At 54.1% G+C, this 20,825-nt stretch overlaps 2 protein-coding genes across 6 annotated transcripts in view; one reads left to right on the plus strand and one right to left on the minus strand.

Annotated features, from left to right (window-relative positions):
* The first annotated feature begins 1,061 nt into the window (after positions 1-1,061).
* Positions 1,062-17,208, plus strand: Rab35 (RAB35, member RAS oncogene family). Of its 3 annotated transcripts, none has more exons than XM_085837068.1 (6): positions 1,062-1,128; positions 7,282-7,332; positions 9,684-9,807; positions 13,058-13,182; positions 13,265-13,389; positions 15,140-17,208. In XM_085837068.1, the coding sequence occupies exons 1-6, from the start codon at positions 1,062-1,064 to the stop codon at positions 15,266-15,268; spliced, it is 621 nt and encodes a 206-aa protein (XP_085693194.1). In that variant the 3' UTR covers positions 15,269-17,208. The 3 variants fall into 3 exon arrangements, with proteins under 3 accessions (XP_085693194.1, XP_021018168.1, XP_021018167.1); XM_021162508.3 differs by lacking the exon at positions 1,062-1,128 and adding an exon at positions 1,641-1,873; XM_021162509.3 differs by lacking the exons at positions 1,062-1,128; positions 13,265-13,389 and adding an exon at positions 1,629-1,873.
* Positions 17,209-17,647: 439 nt separating this feature from the next.
* The window catches only part of Bicdl1 (BICD family like cargo adaptor 1), an 82,992-nt gene continuing 79,814 nt past the window's right edge, over positions 17,648-20,825 (minus strand). For 2 of the 3 annotated variants that reach the window (XM_029477602.2, XM_021163032.3), the window contains one exon: positions 17,648-19,053. In XM_029477602.2, the coding sequence (XP_029333462.1) occupies positions 18,889-19,053 (165 nt within the window). In that variant the 3' untranslated portion in view covers positions 17,648-18,888. Of the gene's footprint in view, positions 19,054-20,546; positions 20,803-20,825 lie in introns of those variants that run through there. The other variant, XM_085837067.1, reaches the window with a different exon arrangement.

Genomic DNA, 20,825 nt, shown 5'->3' on the forward strand with positions numbered 1-20,825 from the left:
TAAGACTTCTTGCTTTCCATCTGTCTCCTCTAAAATGTTTTGAGGTTTTTCTGTTATGTGTCTGAATGTTAGTCTGAGTCTATGTCTACAGACCACATGTCTGAAGTGTCAGCCAAGGCCGGAGGGTGACATCAGTTCTGAGACCCTGCTAAGGCGCCATGGGGGGTGGGAGAGGCTGAGGATTTAAACAGCTTCCTCCGGAGGAGCAGCCAGTGTGCCATCCCTCAGCCCCTTCCCTGTTTCTTAAAAAAATGCCAATCAAAGGAATAGCAGGAACCTGGCCAGTCCCAGGAGTTTTCAATCAAGAACACTCAGCACAGCGAGCGTCTCTCCTCAGCCGGTATCTTATGATTCTAGGCTCGTGTTCATCTGACATCACCAGGCTTGCTTTGGGGAAATAAAGAGTTCAAGCAAGACCTGGATCAGACACTGTGTGTGCTGTTCAAGGACCTTGGTCTGCAGTACCTTGAATAACAAGAAAATTATGAACTGCATAAATCTACCAGCAGCGGAATCGTTAAGGAATAGCACAACCATCAGATGGGGGCACCACGTGGTGACGACGCAGTTAAATGATTGATGGCGGCATACCATTGAACTGCGAGAGGCACATGGGTGCTTAGATACTCTGAAATGTATGGGAAAGCATGTATCCATTAGATTAGTAAGTGTTTCATGCTGTCCAAGAAACTTTAAAGGAACACTAATGTCAACTTTGATTTCAGTAAGCGTCTGTATTTTGTTGTTTTGTTTTAAACACTAGCACTGCTTCTTACGGGGAAGATTAGGAGTGGGCTGTATCCCCAACAGGTGCTTGACTGGAAAGCACTGGAGAGCAGGAGGAAGCAGTGACAAAGAGGCTGGGGGTGGAGCTCGGCTCGCAGAGCGTCTGCCTAGCATCTGCGAAGCCATGGGTTCGAGTCTCAGCACCACATTAAAACCGGTCTCAGGAGGTACAGGTGGGATCAGAAGTATATGATTACCCTCGGCTACTCCGGAGAGTCAGGAAGCCACCCTGGGCTACTTGAGAACTTGTCTGGAAAAAGTAAAAAACCACAGGGATGGGGCAATCCCTGCAGACCTCCAGGGAGGATGGCGATGGCATCGACAGCGCTCGGGGACTGGCAGGTGGGCTTCCGCTCCAACTGGAAAAAAACCTGGGGCTGGCTCCGCGCTGCGTACGGTGGAACGGCGCCCCCGGGAAACTGAGGCAGAAGGAGCAGACACGCCGGCGAGCAGGGTGCGTGCGCCTCACGGATCCCAATCCGGAACCGCTACCCGTTCCGCCAGGGGGTCGTGCGTCCGGGATCGTGGTGCTCGGGGTGTGACTTCCTCCCCAGCGCTGACCTCCAGGCTTCAGCCCCGCGGCAGGTTGTCACCTCTCTTCCGTCGGGCCCTGCGGAACGGCTCCGTTCTCCCGGGGATCCGCAGCTCGCTCGCTCCCTCACTCGGACCTCGGCCGGAGACCGTGGCGCACTGCGCGTGCGCGGAGAGGGCGCGGCCGGCCGGGGCTGCGGCTGCGCAGAGGCGGTTCCAGCCGCCGCGCCTGCGCAGTGGCGGGGCGGGGCGGGAAGGAGGGAGGCGGCGGCACCGGCGGCGGCTGCTGAGGAGGAGGAGGAGGAGGAGGAGGAGGCGGAGGTGGGGGAGCGGAGGGAGGTGTTTCTGTCAGTTCCGGCTGTTTGTTCGGGAAGTGGATCCGCCGCTGCCGGAGCAGCCGGGAGGGAGCTGCGGATCGCGAGGCCAGGACCGACCCCGCCCGCCCAGCTCGCCCGCCCGCCCGCCCGCGCGCGCGCGCCCGCCTGCCCGCCGCCCCCGCCCGCCATGGCCCGGGACTACGACCACCTCTTCAAGCTGCTCATCATCGGCGACAGCGGTGAGGGCCGCAGGGGCCGGAGGCGGTGCGGGCCCTGCCGGGCGCGGCCCGCGGGGGCCTCGGGGCGGGCGGGCGAGCGGGGCGGGAGGGCGAGCGAACGAGGAGGCGCGGCCCGCGCGGGGCGGGAGGCGCGGAGCTCGGCTGGGTCGCAGGCCCCCGGGGGGCCGCAGCGAGGGGACTCCGGGGTGGCTCCTCGGCTGGTCGGGGGGCACCGAGGGCGCGGGATGCATGCACGGCCCCGGCGCTCGCTCCTGCCTCACGTGTGACCTTGGTCAAGTCGCGCGATCGCTGGAGTTGGAGAGAGCCGGGTTCGAGTCCCGGGAAGGCAAGCTTTTGCCACTCTGTGACCTTGGGCGAGTTGCCTCGCCTCTCTTGAGCCTCAGTTCCTGCATCTGAGAAGTGGGGACTTGTTAAGCTGAGTGGAGGGAGGATTCGGTGAGCTGAAAGTAGGGAAAAGCGCCTGACCCGGCATAAAGTAACCCTCTAAGTAACTCACAGTTAGTGTTAGCAGCATGAGTCGCCCTGTGAAGACTCAGCGCTCCGTGAAATGGGGGTATTTCCAGGACCCGTCTCCGGGTTGCCGTGCGCTTGGATGAAGTGCGGCAGGTACAGCCATGAGCGCATTCCTGCAGAATTGTTACTAAGTCTCAGCAAGGTTCAGTTCTCATCTGTGGAATGGGAGTGGTAGATTTGCCTGCCAGGGCTGATGTGAGCACACACTTAATGAAGGGACTAGTGTTTGGCACACAGTAGGTGGACAGTGTTTGCTGTTCTCTTACCTGGGTGCTTCATTCAATATTTTAAGTGCTTTGTGTACGCACACACACACCACACACCTTTCAGGACCGCGCCATCTCTGATTCATAGATCAACTTCTGGTACCCAGTGCTTAAATGCACTTGGTCAGTGAATGAGAGTCACACTGGTTTCTGGCCAAGGATGAAGCATTTTAGAGGTGTTTGGAGTATGGCAGGTGACCGGGTCCTGTGGGGTGACGGTGAGTTCAGGGAGGCAGGCCCAGGATGTTTAGGGGAGCTTAGCTGAGGTGCTAGGAATATGTGATGTTTTAGGAAGGAGGCTGGCGAGCAGCTAAGTTTATAGATCAGACTGGAGTGTGGGATAGAGAGGGTCATGTGACTTGAGACAGCCAAGTTGGTGGTAGAGCCTGTGGATTGTCAAGGAAATAGAGCTCTGTGTCCTGTTCCATTCCCCCCCCCCCCCCCACACACACACACTTAGGATATAAGGCTTGTTGGGTGAAGCTGTCGTAGACGGGACATGGAAATAAGTGGATTTGGTCTCACGGGAGAAGCTGGGTTGGGGTGTGGTTGGTGGCTTGGATCCAGTGGAAGATGGCTGAAGTCTTAGGGGGTTGCTGTTGGGGGGGGGAAGGTGTCGGGAAATGCTAAGGCCTAAAGGATGGGGTAGAAGAATAGCTGTGTCTGGGAGCGGAGTTGGAAAGCTGGAAGACTGACCTGTAGTGGTTTGAATGAAAGAAAACCAGGCAAGCTGTGTAGATAGACTTGAACTTGGACCCAGCTAGTGGCATTCTTCTGGGCTCTTGAGGGTTTGCTGACATTATGGTGATCTCTCTCCTTTCAGAGCTAAAGTCAGCCCGCTGTGGTCAGAGGTCTTTATCCCTCCTCAAGATGTGGCCAGTGTTAATATCCAAAACTTGAAAGGCTAAACTCAGCAAGAAGATGTAGCTTGTTGGCATTTTCTCTTCTGTGAAACCCAGGAAATGGTTTCTGCCTGCTTTCTTACGGTGCACCTCGCATGGTGTATTGATTTTTTTTTTTTTCTTTTTGCTCAGAAGTCAGGTGTGGGGAGAGGACTCACTGGTCAGTCTCTGTGTGGACTGGCTCCAGATTCGGTGTGAGTGTATAGGCCTGGCTTATGGGGAAGGAGGAGACACTATGCTGTTGGGTTTCTCCTGCCACGGAGATGACACTCAGGAACCTGGGAGGTGGAAGCCAGGGAGCGGGGACCATGACATCACCGCCTGACTGCCCTGGCCCCTTGAGTGTGTGCTTCTGAAGGTGTAGCAACTGATCCACAGGCACTGTGCTATCTGATTCTCACCCATGGTCTCTGTGGTTTGTCAGATAAGGAAACCAAGGCTCAGAGGAGAAGCCTTCGCTACCCCGAGCTTTAGCAGCAGAGCTGGGAGTTCTAATCCCGTGTGCTAACCCCGAGAGCAGGCGGCATTGGGCTGGCAGGCAGCGGGCCTCACCGGATCCTAGTGTAGCGGCTTTCAAGTCTAAGTTCTCCTTCCCCCCTCCACCATGTAGTACACACTTCTGGAATGTATTCCCTGGGCACGGGCATCTTTTCCTTATACCCGAGGTCCTGTCCTCTCAGCTGTCCTGACATTGGCTTTTCGTTTGTAACCGTACCCACTGGTGCCAGTCACCCTCATTCTCAGAGCCTGGAGGCTACACTAGTTAAAATCCTTCTCTTAACAGATGTGTAGACAGGAGCTGGAGGTGGGCGTGGTTGGTCTGCGGGTACAGGAGAATGTGGTCACTGAGGCAGAGTTAAAATTGATGCCGCTTTACCTGAGTTTGCAGCAGGCTGGTTAGGTCTGTGGCCCTAGAGGAGAGCAGTGGGCAGAGCTGGGGAAGGTCTGTGGTACCATGCAGGGGTGGAGGGTGGTCAGCGGTGGCATCAAGTATAGCATAGCAGGCCTTCAGGCTAAGTGGTGGAAGAAAGTGCTGCTGTGCTGGAGGTGGGCCCTGGGCTTCTTCATTGGGTGCTTCTGTAGGGTAGGTAGCAGCTGGGATAGTTGGGAGGTGGCACGTCTTGGTTTCTGTTCCTCTCAGGAAGAGCAGAGTTGGAGGTTGGTATCAAGTCCCATGGCAGCAGACCATGTTGTGACTAGTGGGTTTTCTGCAGCCAAGGATTTCAAGTCCTTGCTGGCACTGCAGATGGTACCTCTCTCTCCCTTGGCTATAACAGATACATGAGATTAGGATAATTGATGATTGATGATGGTGGTGATAATAGAGGTGGTAAGGGTGGTGGTGGTGGTAGTAACAGTGGTGATGATGGAGGTGGTGTTGGCAGCCAGATGTGGTATTGCACATCTTGAAACCAGCACAGGCAGGTGGCTTTGTGCTGCTGAGGCCAGTTTGGTCTGCATTGAGAGTTCCAGGCCAGCCAAACCCTGTCTAAGGGTTCGGGAAAAAAGGATCCTGCTGTCTCCTGCCCCTGAAGTTTTGAGCACTGCTTCCCTGGCGGCTGGGGATGCTGCTGTAATAGCATTGTGTAGCATGGCTTCACTGAGACTGTCAGCTTGTGGAGGGGCATTTAGATGGTAGCTATTAAGTCCTGGGCTCAGCTCATGGCTCTGAATGAACACATAGGGTGAGGGAAGGGAGGTCTAGGTCCTGGAGAATTCACTGCTCAGTGGCTAGAAAGAGCTTTTAGCTGAGTAAGCTGGACTTAGAAGACTTTCAGGAGGAAGCAGAGGCACCAGTGGGCCAATGGGGTGTCAGTGACAGGCAGACACAGGACCAGCCCAGAAGCTGGGCTGTCTTCGGGTTTAGCAGGAAGCCTCATGGCGGAACAATGAGGAAGTGGTGCAAAGCAAGGGCATTCATTGTGAGCAGAGGCTGAGCTACAGGTGCGCTGGATGCTTTGACTGGTGCTCAGCAGCAGGGCATCCTCCCCAGACCCTCCTAGGGAAAGTAGAACCCCGCTGGACTCAAGTTCTTCACTGGAGTGGCCTGGAGAGGGTGTCTGGGTTGGGTTAGAAACAGTTGTACAGCTGTCTGCAGCAGTGGTTTGCAACCTCGGCTACTTGAGCGCTGGCTGGGGTGGAACAGCGCTGTCTTTCAGAACTGGAGTCAAGCTCTGGGCTTCTCTCATAATAGGGACATACACTTAAATTTTGATTTTAGTCACGGGGCATTTTTGATGTCCTGGGGTATGATTTGGTACCTCTGAAGGCATTTCTGTCCGACATAGAACAGAAGCAAGGTGTATGGAAGCCATGGGATCACTTTATGCTGGTTCCTGTAAAGGCTGAACGAGGAGGATGGGCCGACAGAACATGCTCTGCTTATTTATACATGTGTGTGTGTGTGTATATATATATATATATATATAGCTTTTGGCTGCTTTTGTTTTAAGTCATGCTTCATTACTGGGATACACTGTGCTTGTTCTTGTGTAGCAGTTCCACAGAAGTGAGGATGTTAGGTCACAAGGTCTAGGGTATTTAAATTTTTCTTGGTACTGCAAAATTGCTTTTCAAAGAAACTGAAGTCATTTGCATTTCTACTAAAGGGGCTGAAAATGCCCCCATTCAGGGCTAGGAGTATAGTTCAGTTGGTAGAATGTTTGTTTCACATGCACAGAGTCCTGGGTTCGATCCCCAGCGTCCCTATAGCCCCAGTATTTGGGAGGTAGAGGCAGAAGAATTGGATTCAAGGTCATCCTGTACTACAGTGAGTTCAAGTCTGACTGAGGCTAGGTGGTAATTAATCTCCAACAGCACCACCCCCCAAAAAAGAGGGGGAGAAGGGAAAGGAAGAAGGAAGGAAGGATGGAAGGATGGAGCAAACAAGCTGGCAGGCTCTCAGCAGAGGTGTCCCGCAGGGCTCCAGAAGCCTGGACTTGAACCTGGGCTGACTTTTTACTGGAGGAACCTTAGGTCTTAGCTGCTCATTCCAAGCCCTGGTTTCCTCATGTGAAGAGACAGAGCTGGAATTCTTGGGAGCATCAGGAGCCACCACACAGACTTGAGTGTGCGATCATCTTTATTCTGAGGCTGGCTGATCTGGTCACTTTGGGGTGGTGGAGGCAGAGGGCAGGAGGCAGGTTGGTGTTCTTGCCAACCAGAGTCACTGTGTTTAGCGGTCTGGAGGGGGGCGGGGCGAGCAGGCAGGCATGTTTATTTACAAGGCACATCAAGGAGCTGCATTGGCAAGTCCAGAGGCCCAGGCACTAGTGTGGTGGTCGCCAAGTAGGGGTTCTGGTTGTGCGATCCTCACTTTCTTCACCTACATAATATCCCTGATAAAATCAGGGGCTCTTTCCACCTTTGCGTTTCTTTGCAAACTAAAGTGGCATGAAGTTTGCTGAGGACGCACTTGGACAGGTCTCGTTTGCTTGACCTTCCTCTTGCTTGTCTCTGTTGTCTGGTGTCTTCCTCCAGGCTGCTGGGGCAGCCCTCAGAGCAGGGCCTGGGCATGAGTCCCTCCGTCATCTCCCCCAGAGAGTTTGGGAGCAGCTTGTCTTACATGAGACGGAGGGAAAGGTCAGCGACTGAGTGGAAGATGTTCTTGGTGTGCGGGGAGACAGGCTGCCCTTGAGAAGAGTTCTGGCCCCACTGGGCTAAGGAAGGATGGACTAAAAGGAGGAACCACCTCCCCCCAGCTTATCTCATGTGCTCTGTGTTGCAGGTGTGGGCAAGAGCAGCTTGCTGTTACGATTTGCAGACAACACCTTCTCAGGTGAGTCCTCCCTGAGTGCTGTTGGGGTGTTTGGTTTTGGGATCCCCGACCCTGTCCCAGAACCCATCTGCTCTGTCTGATTCTGGATGAGGGAAAGTGGGGCTCTGGGGGCTCAGGAAAGAAGCCTCCGTGTTCTGCTTGGTCCATCTCGTCACAAAAGGCCTCTGCTGGTCCCCACTTCCCTACCCAGAGTCTCTTTGTGTTCACATTTAGGAGTTTAAAGTCCTACTACATATACTGGATGGTACATATCTTTGTTTGTTTGTTTGTTTGTTTGTTTCAAGACAGGGTTTCTCTGTATAGCCCTGGCTGTTCTGGAACTCACTCTGTAGACCAGGCTGGCCTCGAACTCAGAAATCCACCTGCCTCTGCCTCCTGAGTGCTGGGATTAAAGGCGTGCGCCACCACGCCCAGCTTGGATGCACTGTTCTTTTTGTAAACATAAAAGTGAGGTTACTAGGGCATAGGGTCTAAGGTGTTTCAACTTTGCCTGGTTCTGCCAAATTGCTTTTTTAAGAACTTACGTATTTGACTGAAGCTGAGGGCGAAGGGGACCTGCCATGGTATGTGAAGGGACATGCCATGTGTCTTGATCACTGTTCTACTGCTGTGAAGAGACACTGTGACCACAACTCTTTTTTTTTTTTTTTTTAAGATTTATTTACACACCAGAAGAGGGCGTCAGATCTTGTTACGGATGGTTGTGAGCCACCATGTGGTTGCTGGGATTTGAACTTAGGACCTTTGAAAGAGCAGTCGGTGCTCTTACTCACTGAGCCATCTCTCCAGCCCCCAACCACCACAACTCTTATAAACGAAAGCATTTAATTGGGGACTTAGCTTACGGTGTCAGAGGGTCAGTCCATTGTCATCATGGCAGGGAGCATGGTGGCAAGTATTGGGTTGGAACAGGAGCTCAGAGCTACATCCTGGCCTAGGCCTGACACAAGCTTTAGAACCTCAAAGCCTACCCCACACTAACACACTTTCTCCAATAAGGCCACACCTCCTAATACTTGTCATCTCTTTAAACAGTTCTACTTCCTGGTCACTAAGCATCAGGTGTATGACCCTGTGGGGGTCATTCTCCTTTAGACCACCATGGTGTGGCTGTGTAGGAGAGGACATTCGGGAGTGAGTTCTCTCTTCCCATCCTGTGGGACTCGCCCAGGTTATCCCATTTGGCAGCAAGCACCTTGACCTGCTTGAGCCCCACCTCACTAGGGCTGCAGTTGCTTTCCAGGGAAGCTGTGCTCACCTACGTGCCATCAGCCTTTCCTCTGTAACTGTAGCTGGGGGTTTTTGTCTGCTAGTCTGTCTGCGGTGGCAAGTCTCCATGTGGGTGCTGGGAATTGAGCCCAGGCCCTTTGTGGCTCACCAGATGCCTGTTGCAGTGTGATGGCTGAGATTGTCTCCGATAACTCCGTGTGTTCTCTGGGGAGCAAAGCCACCCTAGCTGAGAACCACTGTTCCTCAGAATCCGGCTCTAGCTTTCTTCCTTGCAGTTTTTGTTTTGCTTGTTCATATGGGAGGAGCTGCTGGCCCTGCAAGGTACCGGATGCTGGCCTGGTGTCTCGTGCTTGCCCTGTTGTGGCTGTCATTCCCCATCACAGATTCTGCTAAGCGTTTCTACTACCTTCTTGCTTTCATTTCTGCCTCACCTTGAACTTTGGCCTTTCCTATGTCCTTGCCACACTTCACATGGTCCTCTGGTCCTTTGAAAGAGGATCTTGGTGTGTTCTGGATGCGGTGGGACCCACGGTGTTTGTAAACCTGCACCACAGTGAACTACTGAAGTAGATGGTGTGCTTAAATGCATCTTCCACACAGATGTCCAAAGAGCCATTCCAAAGGTTTCTTTGCTGTGAAACAGTGGAAGTTCTCAGCAGTACACAAAGACCGGACTCCTTCCTCTCTCTCTTACCTGGGCTTAGCCTCACAAACCCCAAACCTGCCGTGGCTATGTTGCTGTTGTCCCCCTCCAGAAAGTGCAGTGTTAGGTCCTATTAGTCAGCTTTGAAGGCTGTCCTCACCCTAATACAAAGAGAAACCCAGGCTGGAGAGGTGCTCCATTCTCAGGTCACAGCCAACATGTTCCTCCCCTGCCCTTTAGTAAAGGCGGCCTCCATCACTTCACATTCTAATGTCATTCATAGCGTGTTTCTGAAAGTCTTTCTTACTCTGTGTCCCTGTGAACTGCCTCGCTCGCATTGTGGGCATGCTAGAGCAGGTGAACTCTCTTGGTTCAGGCCGCTCTCCTTAGCCTAGCCTGGATGGGGCACACACAGTGGGGTGGGGCAGGCTGGGGCTGGGGACCAACGGGCTCTGAATAACAGGCTGCCTCTGTGCAGGCAGCTACATCACCACAATCGGAGTGGATTTCAAGATTCGGACTGTGGAGATCAATGGGGAGAAGGTGAAGCTGCAGATTTGGGACACGGCAGGGCAGGAGCGCTTCCGCACCATCACCTCTACGTGAGTCCCCTGAACCCCTGGCCTTGGGTGTTTGCCTGCAGTTGCGTGACATTGCTGAATGGAAATAGTGTGGTAGAAATGTCCTGGGTGTGAGGAGAGGTGAGGCTGAGGTGACTGCTGGCCTCAGTGAGTGGTGGCAGCTATGCCTTCCTTTCCTGAAGATGCTGTGGTGTGTGGTGGTAGCCACCAGGGCCAGGGGTGTGTAACGGCAGAGCCCCTGACCCCTGGCCCTGGTATCCGTCCTGGCAGAGACTGTCACTCACTCATGGGCACTCTCTCAGTTCTACCTGCTGGCAGTTCCTTTGTCCTCAGGTGGCAACAGCAGCAATATTTGCCTCCCTGGGTGACAAGCCTTTCCCTGGTGCCCACTGAGCCACTGACAGTTCTTGATGGTGTCAGTTTGTTCTGTGCAGTCTCTGGCCACTCACCCTGACTCCTCAGAGGTGGCTCTATGGATGCCTGGAGACCACAGATGTGGACTCCTTCCTCCACATCTCCAGTGTCTGTCAGTGTCTCTGTAGAACTCACTCCAGCGTGGAGTCATGCAGAGTCCAAGTTCTTAGGTGCTCATGAAACCGGAATTTAAACATTTGTTCTGCCCTGTGTCCTGGGCGAGCCGCCCAGCTTCTGTGCCCCTGTCTGTCCAGAGGTTTTTGCTTCAGATTTGCCTGAATTCTGAGACTCAAGTCCTGGTCTCTAGGTCTGGACTTTTCATGGGTCACTTTGGCTTTCTGTGTTCTCTGTGCTGTAACTCCATTTTACAGATAAGGTGGGTCTGGCTGTGTGAGATGGGGCCTCACTGTGTAGCCGTGGCTGCCCTCGAGCTCACAGATGTCTGCCTGCTTCGGCTGGGATTGAAGGCATGGGCCATTTCTCACAGCTGAAGGTGCTTCTGAGAAGGGGGCTCCATGGTGCGTGCAGGGCTGGCCTCTGCGGACACCTCGCTGGCCTTCCTTATAAACAGTTGTACATCTCAGGGCAATGTTCCCCATCCTGGCATCAGGGAAGTGCAGGTAGCCATTAGGGAAGCACAGGGCCGCTCAGCTGAGAGGGTGAGGTTGGTGTGTGGGTCGTACTGTCTGCACTGTAGTGGGTATAAGTGCCATGGTCCAGGGCTCCCTTGGTACAGGGCCCTGTCCTGTCTGAGAAACTAAGGTTAGCCCCTGCCTTGGAGTCTTAGGCACGGCCAGTTCTGAGGTAGAAGGCACTTGAGGGCCTACCAAGGGGGCCATGGAGACCCATCCTCGTGTTGAAAGTGGCTGGTGAGGAAGAGAGGCTCTTGAAATAGCTGAATGTTTTGGTGGTGTAGGGATGGAAGTGGCTGTACTCGGTCTGCTAAAAGAGCCCTTTCCTGAGGAAGGATCTTTGTGGCCCTCGGGTGGCTGGGAACAGTGAGAGGAGTAGAGCCTGCGCTGGCCTAGGAAGACAGACCTGGGTGCTGAGGCTGCAGCTGGGCCCAGCTGGAGCAAAGATGAGCAAGGCAGGGGATGTGAGAGACCTGGATCAGAAGCCTGGAAGCCCTGGTGTCCTGCTAGCCAGAGGTATGGGTCATCCATGGCCCTGCCCTGGCCAAGGCTCTCCCGGAATGGAGAGTGGTGTGCCATTTCTTGGTATCTTCAGCAAAGGAAAGGTTACAGAGGTGTTCTGCTTTTTGTACTTCTGCGGCAGGAACGTGTGTCTGTCCATGTGGCTCTCATATGCACTTCTGCTCTAGAGGTATCCACCAAGCTATGCTGTTAAGCTAGTAGTTCTCAGGGCAGGAGTTTGCTTGAGGGACCAGGGCCAAGTTGGTTTAGGGGTCCTTAGCTGAGATAGTGGGACTGCCAGGCTCCCTTGAAGCCACAAATGCTTGCAGCCTTGGAACAAGTCTGCGTAGAGTGTGGTGTCCTGCCCTTGGGGCTGCCCTGCCCTGCCCACCCACCCACTCTTGGCTCTGCCACCCTCATTTGGGACCCCAGATTGCCGTGGAGGAACACTTGTCCTGATAGTACAGAGCACCCTGCGCTGTCTTTGAACTGTTCCCAGCCTCCGGTGGCATCTGTGATCTTGTCTTCCTTCACAGTCTCTTAGACGTCTCTACTCACACCCCATTTTATAGGAAGCGAAGTAAGGGGTAGGATGCAAGCAAGGCTGCTTCCAGAGTCCATGTCTTTCAGAGACAAGACCAGGCTCCACTTCTCAGCTATGTTCTGACTATGGAGAATAGACAGCATAGATCCCTTCACCAGTCTGGGCTGTGGATCCTGGTGTAGTCATCTTGAAACCCAGGGCAGGAGGCACCCTGCTTTCTGGGTTTATAGTCTAGGTGTTTAAGACCTTAGTGGTCGCCGGGCAGTGGTGGCCCTCGCCTTTAATCCCAGCACTTGGGAGGCAAAGGCAGGTGGATTTCTGAGTTCGAGGCCAGCCTGGTCTACAAAGTGAGTTCCAGGACAGCCAGGGCTACACAGAGAAACCCTGTCTCAAAAAACAAAACAAAACAAAAACAAAACAACAAAAAACCTTAGTGGTCAAGAATAGGTAGCTTTAGAGACAAGGCTCGGAGGGACAGTCTTGGGGTTAGAGTGGGGCCAAGGATGCTGCTTGGCCTCTGGCGCTCCGAGGCCTAAGGCCCTGTGCTGCAGGGTTGGTGCTGTCTGCCTTTCTGGGTAGCAGATGTTCAGAGAGCAGTGATGGCAGCCAGCTACTTCCAGACCTTCTGGCTGGCTTGGGTCTGCAGGGTTAGTTGGGTCTCTCCTACATCCGCTGGAGGCCTGTGTAGCTGCCATGGTCTCCCTCACTGGCACAATCTGCCAAAAGCGGGAAGAAAAGTGTCACTGCCCACGGGGAAAGGGGAGCGTTTTGCCATGGCTCTGTGTAGGTGCAGCCTCCTGGGATGGCATTTTACTACTGAGATTGGAAAGAAAGTTTGAACATTTAAACAAGGATGGTGATAACATGATGTCAAACACAGAAGCCGCCTGAATTCTAAAAATAAAAGGAGAACTTGAAAGAAGTTTCCAGCTTATGGCGCCCTGAGTCAGCAGGGTGACTCTTCAGGCCCAGTCCACCCTGGACTGTTAGCTGCCAGGGACAGGCCTGAGAAGCCAGTGGGGCTGGGGCAGCCTGTCCTGCTGGTGGTCAAGGCTTGGTGCAGGGCTTGGGCTGGGCCTGGGCACCCGCACCTTCCCCAGCCACTGTCCTGCAGCAGGCAGGGCCCAGGGAAGCAGCTCTGTCCCAGGCCAAAGCCCTAATGAACATCTTGGCCCTACAGGTATTATCGGGGGACCCATGGGGTCATTGTGGTTTACGATGTCACTAGTGCCGAGTCCTTCGTCAATGTCAAGCGATGGCTTCATGAAATCAACCAGAACTGTGACGATGTGTGCCGAATATTAGGTGAGGCTGGGCCCGAGGGCGGGGAGGGCAGGGGACCTGCACTCGAGTTCTTGCGGGCGGGTGACTCTGCTTTGTCTTAAAGTGGGCAATAAGAATGATGACCCTGAGCGGAAAGTGGTAGAGACAGAAGATGCCTACAAATTTGCCGGGCAGATGGGGATCCAGCTCTTTGAGACCAGTGCCAAGGAGAACGTCAATGTGGAGGAGGTAAGCTCCGGCTGAGCCCTGGGCAGAGGGCAGGGGAGAACCCAGGGCTCTGTTCTCCACCTCAGGCTTCTCCCGCTCCAGGCCCCCATGTGACCCATGGGTATGTAGTGCACACTGTTTGTTGGCTGCCTTACTGGGCAGCCCTGTCTGCTGGGCAGGTCTTAGCTCAGCCGTCCTCTGGGGTGGATTTTCCTAGAGGAAAACGGAAGTTCCTCTTACTGAATACGAGTGAGAGGTGGAGTCATGGCCCGGCCTTTGCCATCCCAAAGCCACGCAGTCTCTTTTCCAGCTGCTTCCTATTGGCCCTTCCTTGAGTCCATCACTACTACCTCTTCCCTGCCCCTCTTGGTCACTCCCTTTCCTGGCCTCCAGCGTGCAAAGGGTGCCTGCTGAGAAGTTCCTGGGGTTTTGGTTTGTGCCTCCCTCCAGGCTGTGACTCTGAAGGGAGAAAAGCTAGAGCTTTTGCCACAGGCCCCACGTGGCCCATTCCCTGGCCCTAGAGAGGAGTCTAGAGGTGCTAGGGAAGGTGGGCTCCACAGAGCCAGGCCAGGACCAACCTCCCTCTGTGAGATTTCTTTGCTCATGTGTACACAGGGAGGATCAAGTGAGCTGAGGCGTGCTGAGTACTCTATACAGCATGCTTGCTAAATAGGTGGAGCTGTTAGCGCAACCCTCTTTACAAAACCTTGTGTGCATGTGTGTATGTGGACGCACTTGTGCACATGCAGAAGCTACAAGAGGGCATCAGAGACCATGGAGCTGGAGAGGGGTGCTTGTCAGATGCCCTGCTGTGCTCCCCCTGTCAAAGGGCACATACAAGCTTCTGAGCCCTCGGTCATCTCTCTGGGTCCAAGGACGTCTGAGCTCTTAGTTCAGCTTTTCTGTTTCCACAGCTGCAGCTGCTCCTGCCTTTTGGGGCAGAGTGGGCCTGTGGCTTGTTGGCTCCTCTAACTAGGACACTGGGTAGTCAGGGAAAGGTTTAGGCAGTGTCTGGCCCCACTGCAGGGAGGTGGTGACAAGTGGACAGACAGTGACTTTCCTCTGTCTACATGCAGAGCGACATCCCTTTGTCTTGCCAGAAGGTTCTAGTTGAAAGCTTCTAACTGTATTAAAAAGGGCTGGGGAGATGGGGAGCTGGCTTGGTTGTGCCACTCTTGCAGAGCACCTGAGCTCCGTTCCCAGTGCCCCTGCCAGGCAGCTCACACCTGGCTGTGACTCCAGTTCCAGGGGCCTATCGAACCTGTAAGAGGTGGACTCCCCAAGACAGCTACAGGCTTTCAGCCTTTAACACCACTCCCTCTGCCTAGAGCAGCAGGTCTCAACCTGCAGGTTTGGGGTTGAATGACCCTTTCACAGGGGTCACATATCAGATATTTACATTGATTCATAATAGTAGCAAAACTAGTTATTATGTAACAACAAAATAATTTTGTAGTTGGGGGTCACCAGGACATGAGGAGGAACTGTTTTCAAGGGTCTCAGTGCTGGTTAAGGCGAGGACCCCTATAGTAGAATGTGTTTTGAGGGCACACAGTTCACACCTGTAGCCCTAGTACTGCAGAGGCAGGAGGAGGATTGTGAGTTTAAGACTAGGCTGGGCTACAGAGTCATGGCAAAACACCCTGCAACACGTGTGCATGCACACACTAAGGTCTTGAGGACATACATGCAGTTCACAGAGAAATAGAAATGTCCTGGGGAGGTGGCTGTGCTAGCCTGCGGGGTCAGCCTTGCCCTGTTATCTCTCCAGATGTTCAACTGTATCACAGAGCTGGTTCTGCGAGCAAAGAAAGACAACTTGGCGAAACAGCAGCAGCAGCAACAGAACGATGTGGTGAAGCTCACCAAAAACAGTAAACGAAAGAAACGCTGCTGCTAATGCCCCAGCCCACTGCAGAGACTGCACTGCATCCCTCCCAGCCTGAGGCCTCGGAGGCTCTCGGGGGACAGTCTCAGTTTAGTGCCGTTATTTAAAGAATTCTCTCCACGTTTTTTGTATCTGGAGGCGCCATCGGCACTTCCTCCCCTTTTCCCCTTGAGTGCCAAGAAGGTGTTGGACGAGCCCGCCCTTCCCCACGGTGCCCTCTTCCCTGCCGAGGCGCCTGGACCTGGTGAGGACGCTGCCAGCTGAGTGGACTGATTAACCAGTTTGTACATAGTGTATATTGCATTAACCAGCTGCACACCCTCAGCCTGCTCTGGCTTTTGGCTCCTTCCTGCCAACCTGCTGCAACAGACCCTCCCCAGCCCTCCATCCCAGCTCGACGGCAGCTTCCTGAGGAGCCAACCTCGTGTCCTAGCTGAGTCTTTGGCCATCCATCCCTGGCCCATGGAGTGCACTCCACATGGCTCCTACCCTACAGCTGCTCTGGGAGCTGGGAACCTGGCTCCACACAGGCCCTGTCCTCTGCTGGCCCCTAGGCCTTCAGTTCCTTCCACAGAGGAACTCAGTCCTGCCCTTTTGGACAACAGGTTTCTCATTCTGCCTTCTAGATGCCTCTGCTACAAACCCAGGAGAGCCATGGCTTCTCACTTACCCAACATGTTTCAGTTCCTGCAGAAAGGTAGTGGGACATCTGTAAAGAGACGGAGCTCGCAAGGGGGAGCATTTTAACAAATACAACCAATGAAGCCAAATCAAATGAACTAAGTTCCTCACAATTATTTCCTTGAGATCTGATTGGCTCAATAGCAAAAGATATGACTGTTCCACGTCGGGCTCAGTATTTTTAGAAAAGGTATGTGGCTTCTGTTGAGTGCAGGGCTAGGCGCTCTCCCTTCCATGGGAAAGGCTGGCTTTGCACTCTCATACCTGTGTGCTCGAGGGCCTCCCGCTGGAGAAAGTCTGTAATGTAGCACCAGGCGCCTGTGCCAGACAGAGTCAGGGGTTGCTGGGCTCTGGGAAGGCACCTCAAGCTGGGACCGACTGGTGGCTTTTGCATTACTGACAGATGTGTTTTTAGTATGAAGGTGGTAGGAAGATTTCCTAGCCACTGGGAAGAAGTGGCAGTGGGGTGGGGGCAGCCAGTATTCACTTAGCCACCCACCAGGGTGATCAGCATTTGGTTACCCCCCCCTTCCCCACACTTGGTCCCTTTCCCCGGAAGGATCACGTAACTCAGAACTGATTTGGACACATAATGTGTTTTAGATTTTCTTCCCTAGGCGATTTCCAGGCACAGTCCTGACTGGACAATCATCACAGAATACTGCAGATTTTCCATGTTAACACTGTGGATGGGTTTTCAATCAATAAAACTGGGGCTTTCTTCTCACCTGTCTCTCCACTTGTCCGAATTGTCAAAAGCTGCGGTTCTGTGTTTGAGCATCAGGCTGGGTTTGGGGAAGACGCTTCAGTGTCAAGCATTAGGTGACTCTACATAGCTCCGGTGAGCTGGGAGTTGAGGCAGAGACTGTCTGCAGGCCTGCCTTGGCTGACCCAGGGCCTGTTGTTCTGGGCACATGACATGCTTCTGAACACATGGGAAGCCAGGATGGGAGTGTTTGCCAATTCAAGCAATAAAAGGGTGATCTCTGAGCATCACCCCAAGTTGGATGGCTTCTGGCACCAGCCTGTTAAGGCCCGGGTGGTGGGTGATTTTGGTGACAACAGTGTGCCTGTCCCACAGTGTTACATGCATGAGTGGGGTTGGGTGGAGGTAAGGGTGGGAGAATCAGGTGTCCTGGTGGGCCCGATGTGAAACTCCTGTCAAACAACCAACTTTTAAATGGTTTGCTAGGACTATTTCTGTATTGAAAGTTTCTAATTATGCTTTTTAAAAAAAATACTAAAAATAAAGGTTCAAGCTGCCAAATTTCCTCCCAGGGTCTGTCTGCTCTCCCTCCCCTGTGCTCTGGGTACCCAACTCCTTCTGCTCTTGGTCCAGCGCTTGTCCTCAGGTGCTGCGCAGGTGCCCATAGAAGGCCCTGGGACACTGTCAGGGGCCAAGTCTGTTCTCTGTGATCCAGTGGTTCAGGGTGGCGCTTCCCGTGGGCCCAGAGCACGTGTGGGAAGACGCCAGAGGCTGCTCGTTTCCCCTGCACACCCCAGAAGGATGCAGCTTGTACCTGCAGTGAGCTCTTCAGGCTGGGCTGAAGTGTCTGCCAGGCTGAAGGATGTGGGATGACACTGTCACTTTTACAAGTCGCCCTTCTGGGGCTGGCCCTGGCCCTCTACACCAACAGCTAGTGGTGGCTTTGACGCATCCTAAGGCACATTCATAGCAAACAGCCCTCCACATACCCAGGAACTGAGGCACAAGGTCTGTAGAAATTCATTTTATTCTTATTCAGACTATTTTCAAAAGAAGCAGTGGTGCGCTGTTTTTCTAAAAATATGCCTTTATAGATTTATATGTGTGTATTATAAAATCCATACGTGTATTTACACAATTGCTACATACAAAATTACAGCACTGTGGTATGTACATATCTATAAGTACATTCTTTCCGCTCAGCCCTGCTGTGCTTTTCCCGTGGAGGGCAGGAGGCTCAGAAAGTGGTGAGCAGCTGCAGGCCGGACCCACAGCCTCTGGGCTGGGGCCTCAGCAGAGATGGGGAGGGGGCTGCTGCAGAAGGAGCAGAAGCAGCAGGCTTAGGGCTTTGTCCCTTAGAGGCCTGGTGGGCAGTATCTGGAGGCTCCCAGCAGCCTCACCCCATCCACCCTGTGGCACCCACGCTGCCTTCAGTGTGAGGGTGGGAGAGCCAGGCCCCTCAGGCCGCTCTTGTGGCCTCAACTTGCTCGGGTTGGCCAAGAAGTTGCATCTGAGGTGGGAGGGTGCTGTGGAAGACAAGTCCTGTCCCATGAGGGGGGAAGTCTGGAGGCTAAAGCCTACAGGGGCAATGGGAATGCTACCCGGCCCAGGCCTCCCTAGGGATAAGGACTGCACTGGAGGAAGCTGAGGAGTGGTGGCAGCCAGAAGATGGCCTTCCCTGGGGTACAGGATGGCCTCAACACAGCTTGTACACCCGGTTCTTAGGCCTCACAGCCACAGGCTGGGCCTCCTGCTGTGCAGGGCTCCAGCAGAGGTGCATGCACACGGGTGAGGGGCCGAGGGGCCGTGCCTCCCCTACTCCAGGCTGGTAGCTGGGGCTCGAGTGGAGGCTCAGGCCTCCTGAGGCATGCACAGGAGGCCCTAATCTCTTCCCCATGTTCAAATTCCAAGGAGGCAGCAGAGCCTTTAGGGTGGACTGTGGTCAGCTGGGTCTGAGTGGCTGAGCCCTGCTCACTAACAGGATCCTGGGAAAGCCCAGGCTGAGGCTTGGCTTGGGCAGTGGGGACAGGTTCATTCCTGTCCCTTGGTGAGGGGCAGCCTTCAGAGGACAAGGCAGGCCCCCTACCTCTGTCTCCATTACATTGACATAGGGAGTGAGCTCTCTGGAGCTAACTGGGCTCCAGGGCAGGTGGGCAGGCAATGTGGCTGCCTGGCTCCAGCTAAGAGGGAACCCTTTTTAGACTGTCGCTAGTCCCCCCTTCTCAATGGCCAGACTCATCCCCACCTAAATCTTCCTGAAGAAGGAGAAGAGCCGTTTGCCGTCTGCGGTGCTGGGTTCCTGCCCCCGCCCTACGCCGTGGCCCCTAGGGAAGGCAGCAGCAGCAGGCCGGCTCTGTTCCTTCAGGTGAGTGTCCATCAGCTGCCTGTCAATGACCCTGTGCATGTCATCCTGCAGAGAGGGAGAAGGGGAGGGGTAAGCAGCTGCTCTTCCCTGGTCGTGGGGCTGGACAGGGAGGTGACAGATGTGGACAGGTGAAGATGAGGGATGAGATGAAGAAGCACTGTCGTTTGCTGAGAAAGTGGTGAATGTTGACACCACGCCAGGACACATGATGCCATGTAGCTAGTGCGCAGCCTCAGGGCCCATGTCATCCATCCCGATGCAATGCCATTAGGCCTACATAACCGTGAGCCCCATACTAGCTTATGGGGCTGCCTGGGTGCCTGCCGTCTGGCTTGCCACCCCACCCTCAGCCCAGAGTGACCTTGGCTTGTGAGCTCTGTAGCCCAATGGCCTGCCCAAGATTGTTTGTGTCCTAATTTCCCCCTTCAAATCACTCTGAGGCTAAGCCGGCATGCCCCCACACTGGACAGACACTGTATGCTTGCGATGACCCCTGTGGCCAGCTTCCCACGGCTAAAGCTACGAGCAGTGCCATTTTGAGATGCTATCTTGTTCCAATTTCAGTCTATTAGGGGGTGAGGACCTGACCTGACCTGGTTGCCTAGAAAAAGCACCCTCACAGAAGGCAGCTCACAGAGGAGCAGCCGAGGACAGTTCCCTCATCACTGGACTGACTAGAGGTAGCTACCTGACAATGGGCTCTGCCACTACCGTCTGCAAGGAGCCCTGGTAATTACCACCAGTATGCAACCACCACCACCTCCAGCTTTTAGCCCAGTGGGAGCTGTGTGATGCTCTGACAAAAAGGCCCTAACAAACCCACAGGGACTCGGTTGCTGGAGTCCAAGCACATGGTGGGTGAGGCCAGGTTAGGGTGGGCTCACTGCAGCATGGAAAGGTTGGGCTGTGTGGCTCAGTAGGCACTCGTGAGCTGAAGGAGGGCAGACCCTGGATGCCTCTTACCTCAGCTGCACTCAGGCCTTGCTCTGTGGGCGTATTTGAAGGTCTCTAAATGAAACCAGAGGATCTTCCTGACCCCTCCCCAGGTGGGGAGCACACAGCTTGTTCCCCTATTCCTCCTCCTCCTCCTCCCCTTCTACCTCCCCTTCTTCTTCCTCCTCCCCTTCTTCCTCCTCCTCCTCCTTCCCCTGCCAGCTCCATTCTCCACTTGCCTCTCATGTTAGACCCTGTGTCATTTCTGCCAGCACACGGCTCCTACTTCTTGAGCCCCAGTGCAGATTCTCAGCACACTGACTGCTCTGTGGCACTTAGGACAAGGTCCATAAAATATGTTGTTCAACACCAAAGGGAAAACACAGAGCTTTAGAAGAAGTCCTCTCGATGCCGCCATGTTTTCTGTCACAGTCGCTACAACTGCACTCTTCTACTTAAATAACTGAATCCACCAATGGACTCCCAGGGAATACATCTCCTTGGAACTTTACACGTGCACAGTGCACGAACTGGTCCTGATCCCCGCCTGCTGCTATCCAGCCGTGCAAACCCATCTATGACAGGGCGGCATTGGTCTGCCGTGCTGCAGTGACAGAAGGAGGAGACTGGGACTTGATGGCACAGAGATGAGGCCAGGCTCCGGCACACAACACAGTGGGCCATGGGGAGATGGCAGATGTGGGACAGATGGCAGAGGACAACAGACGGATGGACACAAGGCTCAATCTCACCTCAAAGGCAGGAGGGGTGTACAACTAAAGCTGTTGGCACAGGAACTGAGAAAGGCCACTAGATCAGAAACCAAAGCAGCCAGATAGTAAAGAGCCCCGAGGACGCAAACTGTAGCCAGGAGGAGAGAAGAG

This window comes from Mus caroli, unplaced genomic scaffold (assembly GCF_978045245.1).
Source record: "Mus caroli unplaced genomic scaffold, Mus_caroli_1 scaffold_4, whole genome shotgun sequence".
NCBI lineage: Eukaryota > Metazoa > Chordata > Mammalia > Rodentia > Muridae > Mus > Mus caroli.

Excerpts from the sequence above, each read along its gene's own strand:
- Rab35 (XM_085837068.1), top strand. The coding sequence starts at position 1,062 with ATGGGGCAATCCCTGCAGACCTCCAGGGAGGATGGCGATGGCATCGAC. Across the intron at positions 7,333-9,683 it reads TGCAGACAACACCTTCTCAG|GCAGCTACATCACCACAATC; the intron begins GTGAGTCCTCCC and ends GCCTCTGTGCAG. Across the intron at positions 13,390-15,139 it reads AGAACGTCAATGTGGAGGAG|ATGTTCAACTGTATCACAGA; the intron begins GTAAGCTCCGGC and ends TTATCTCTCCAG.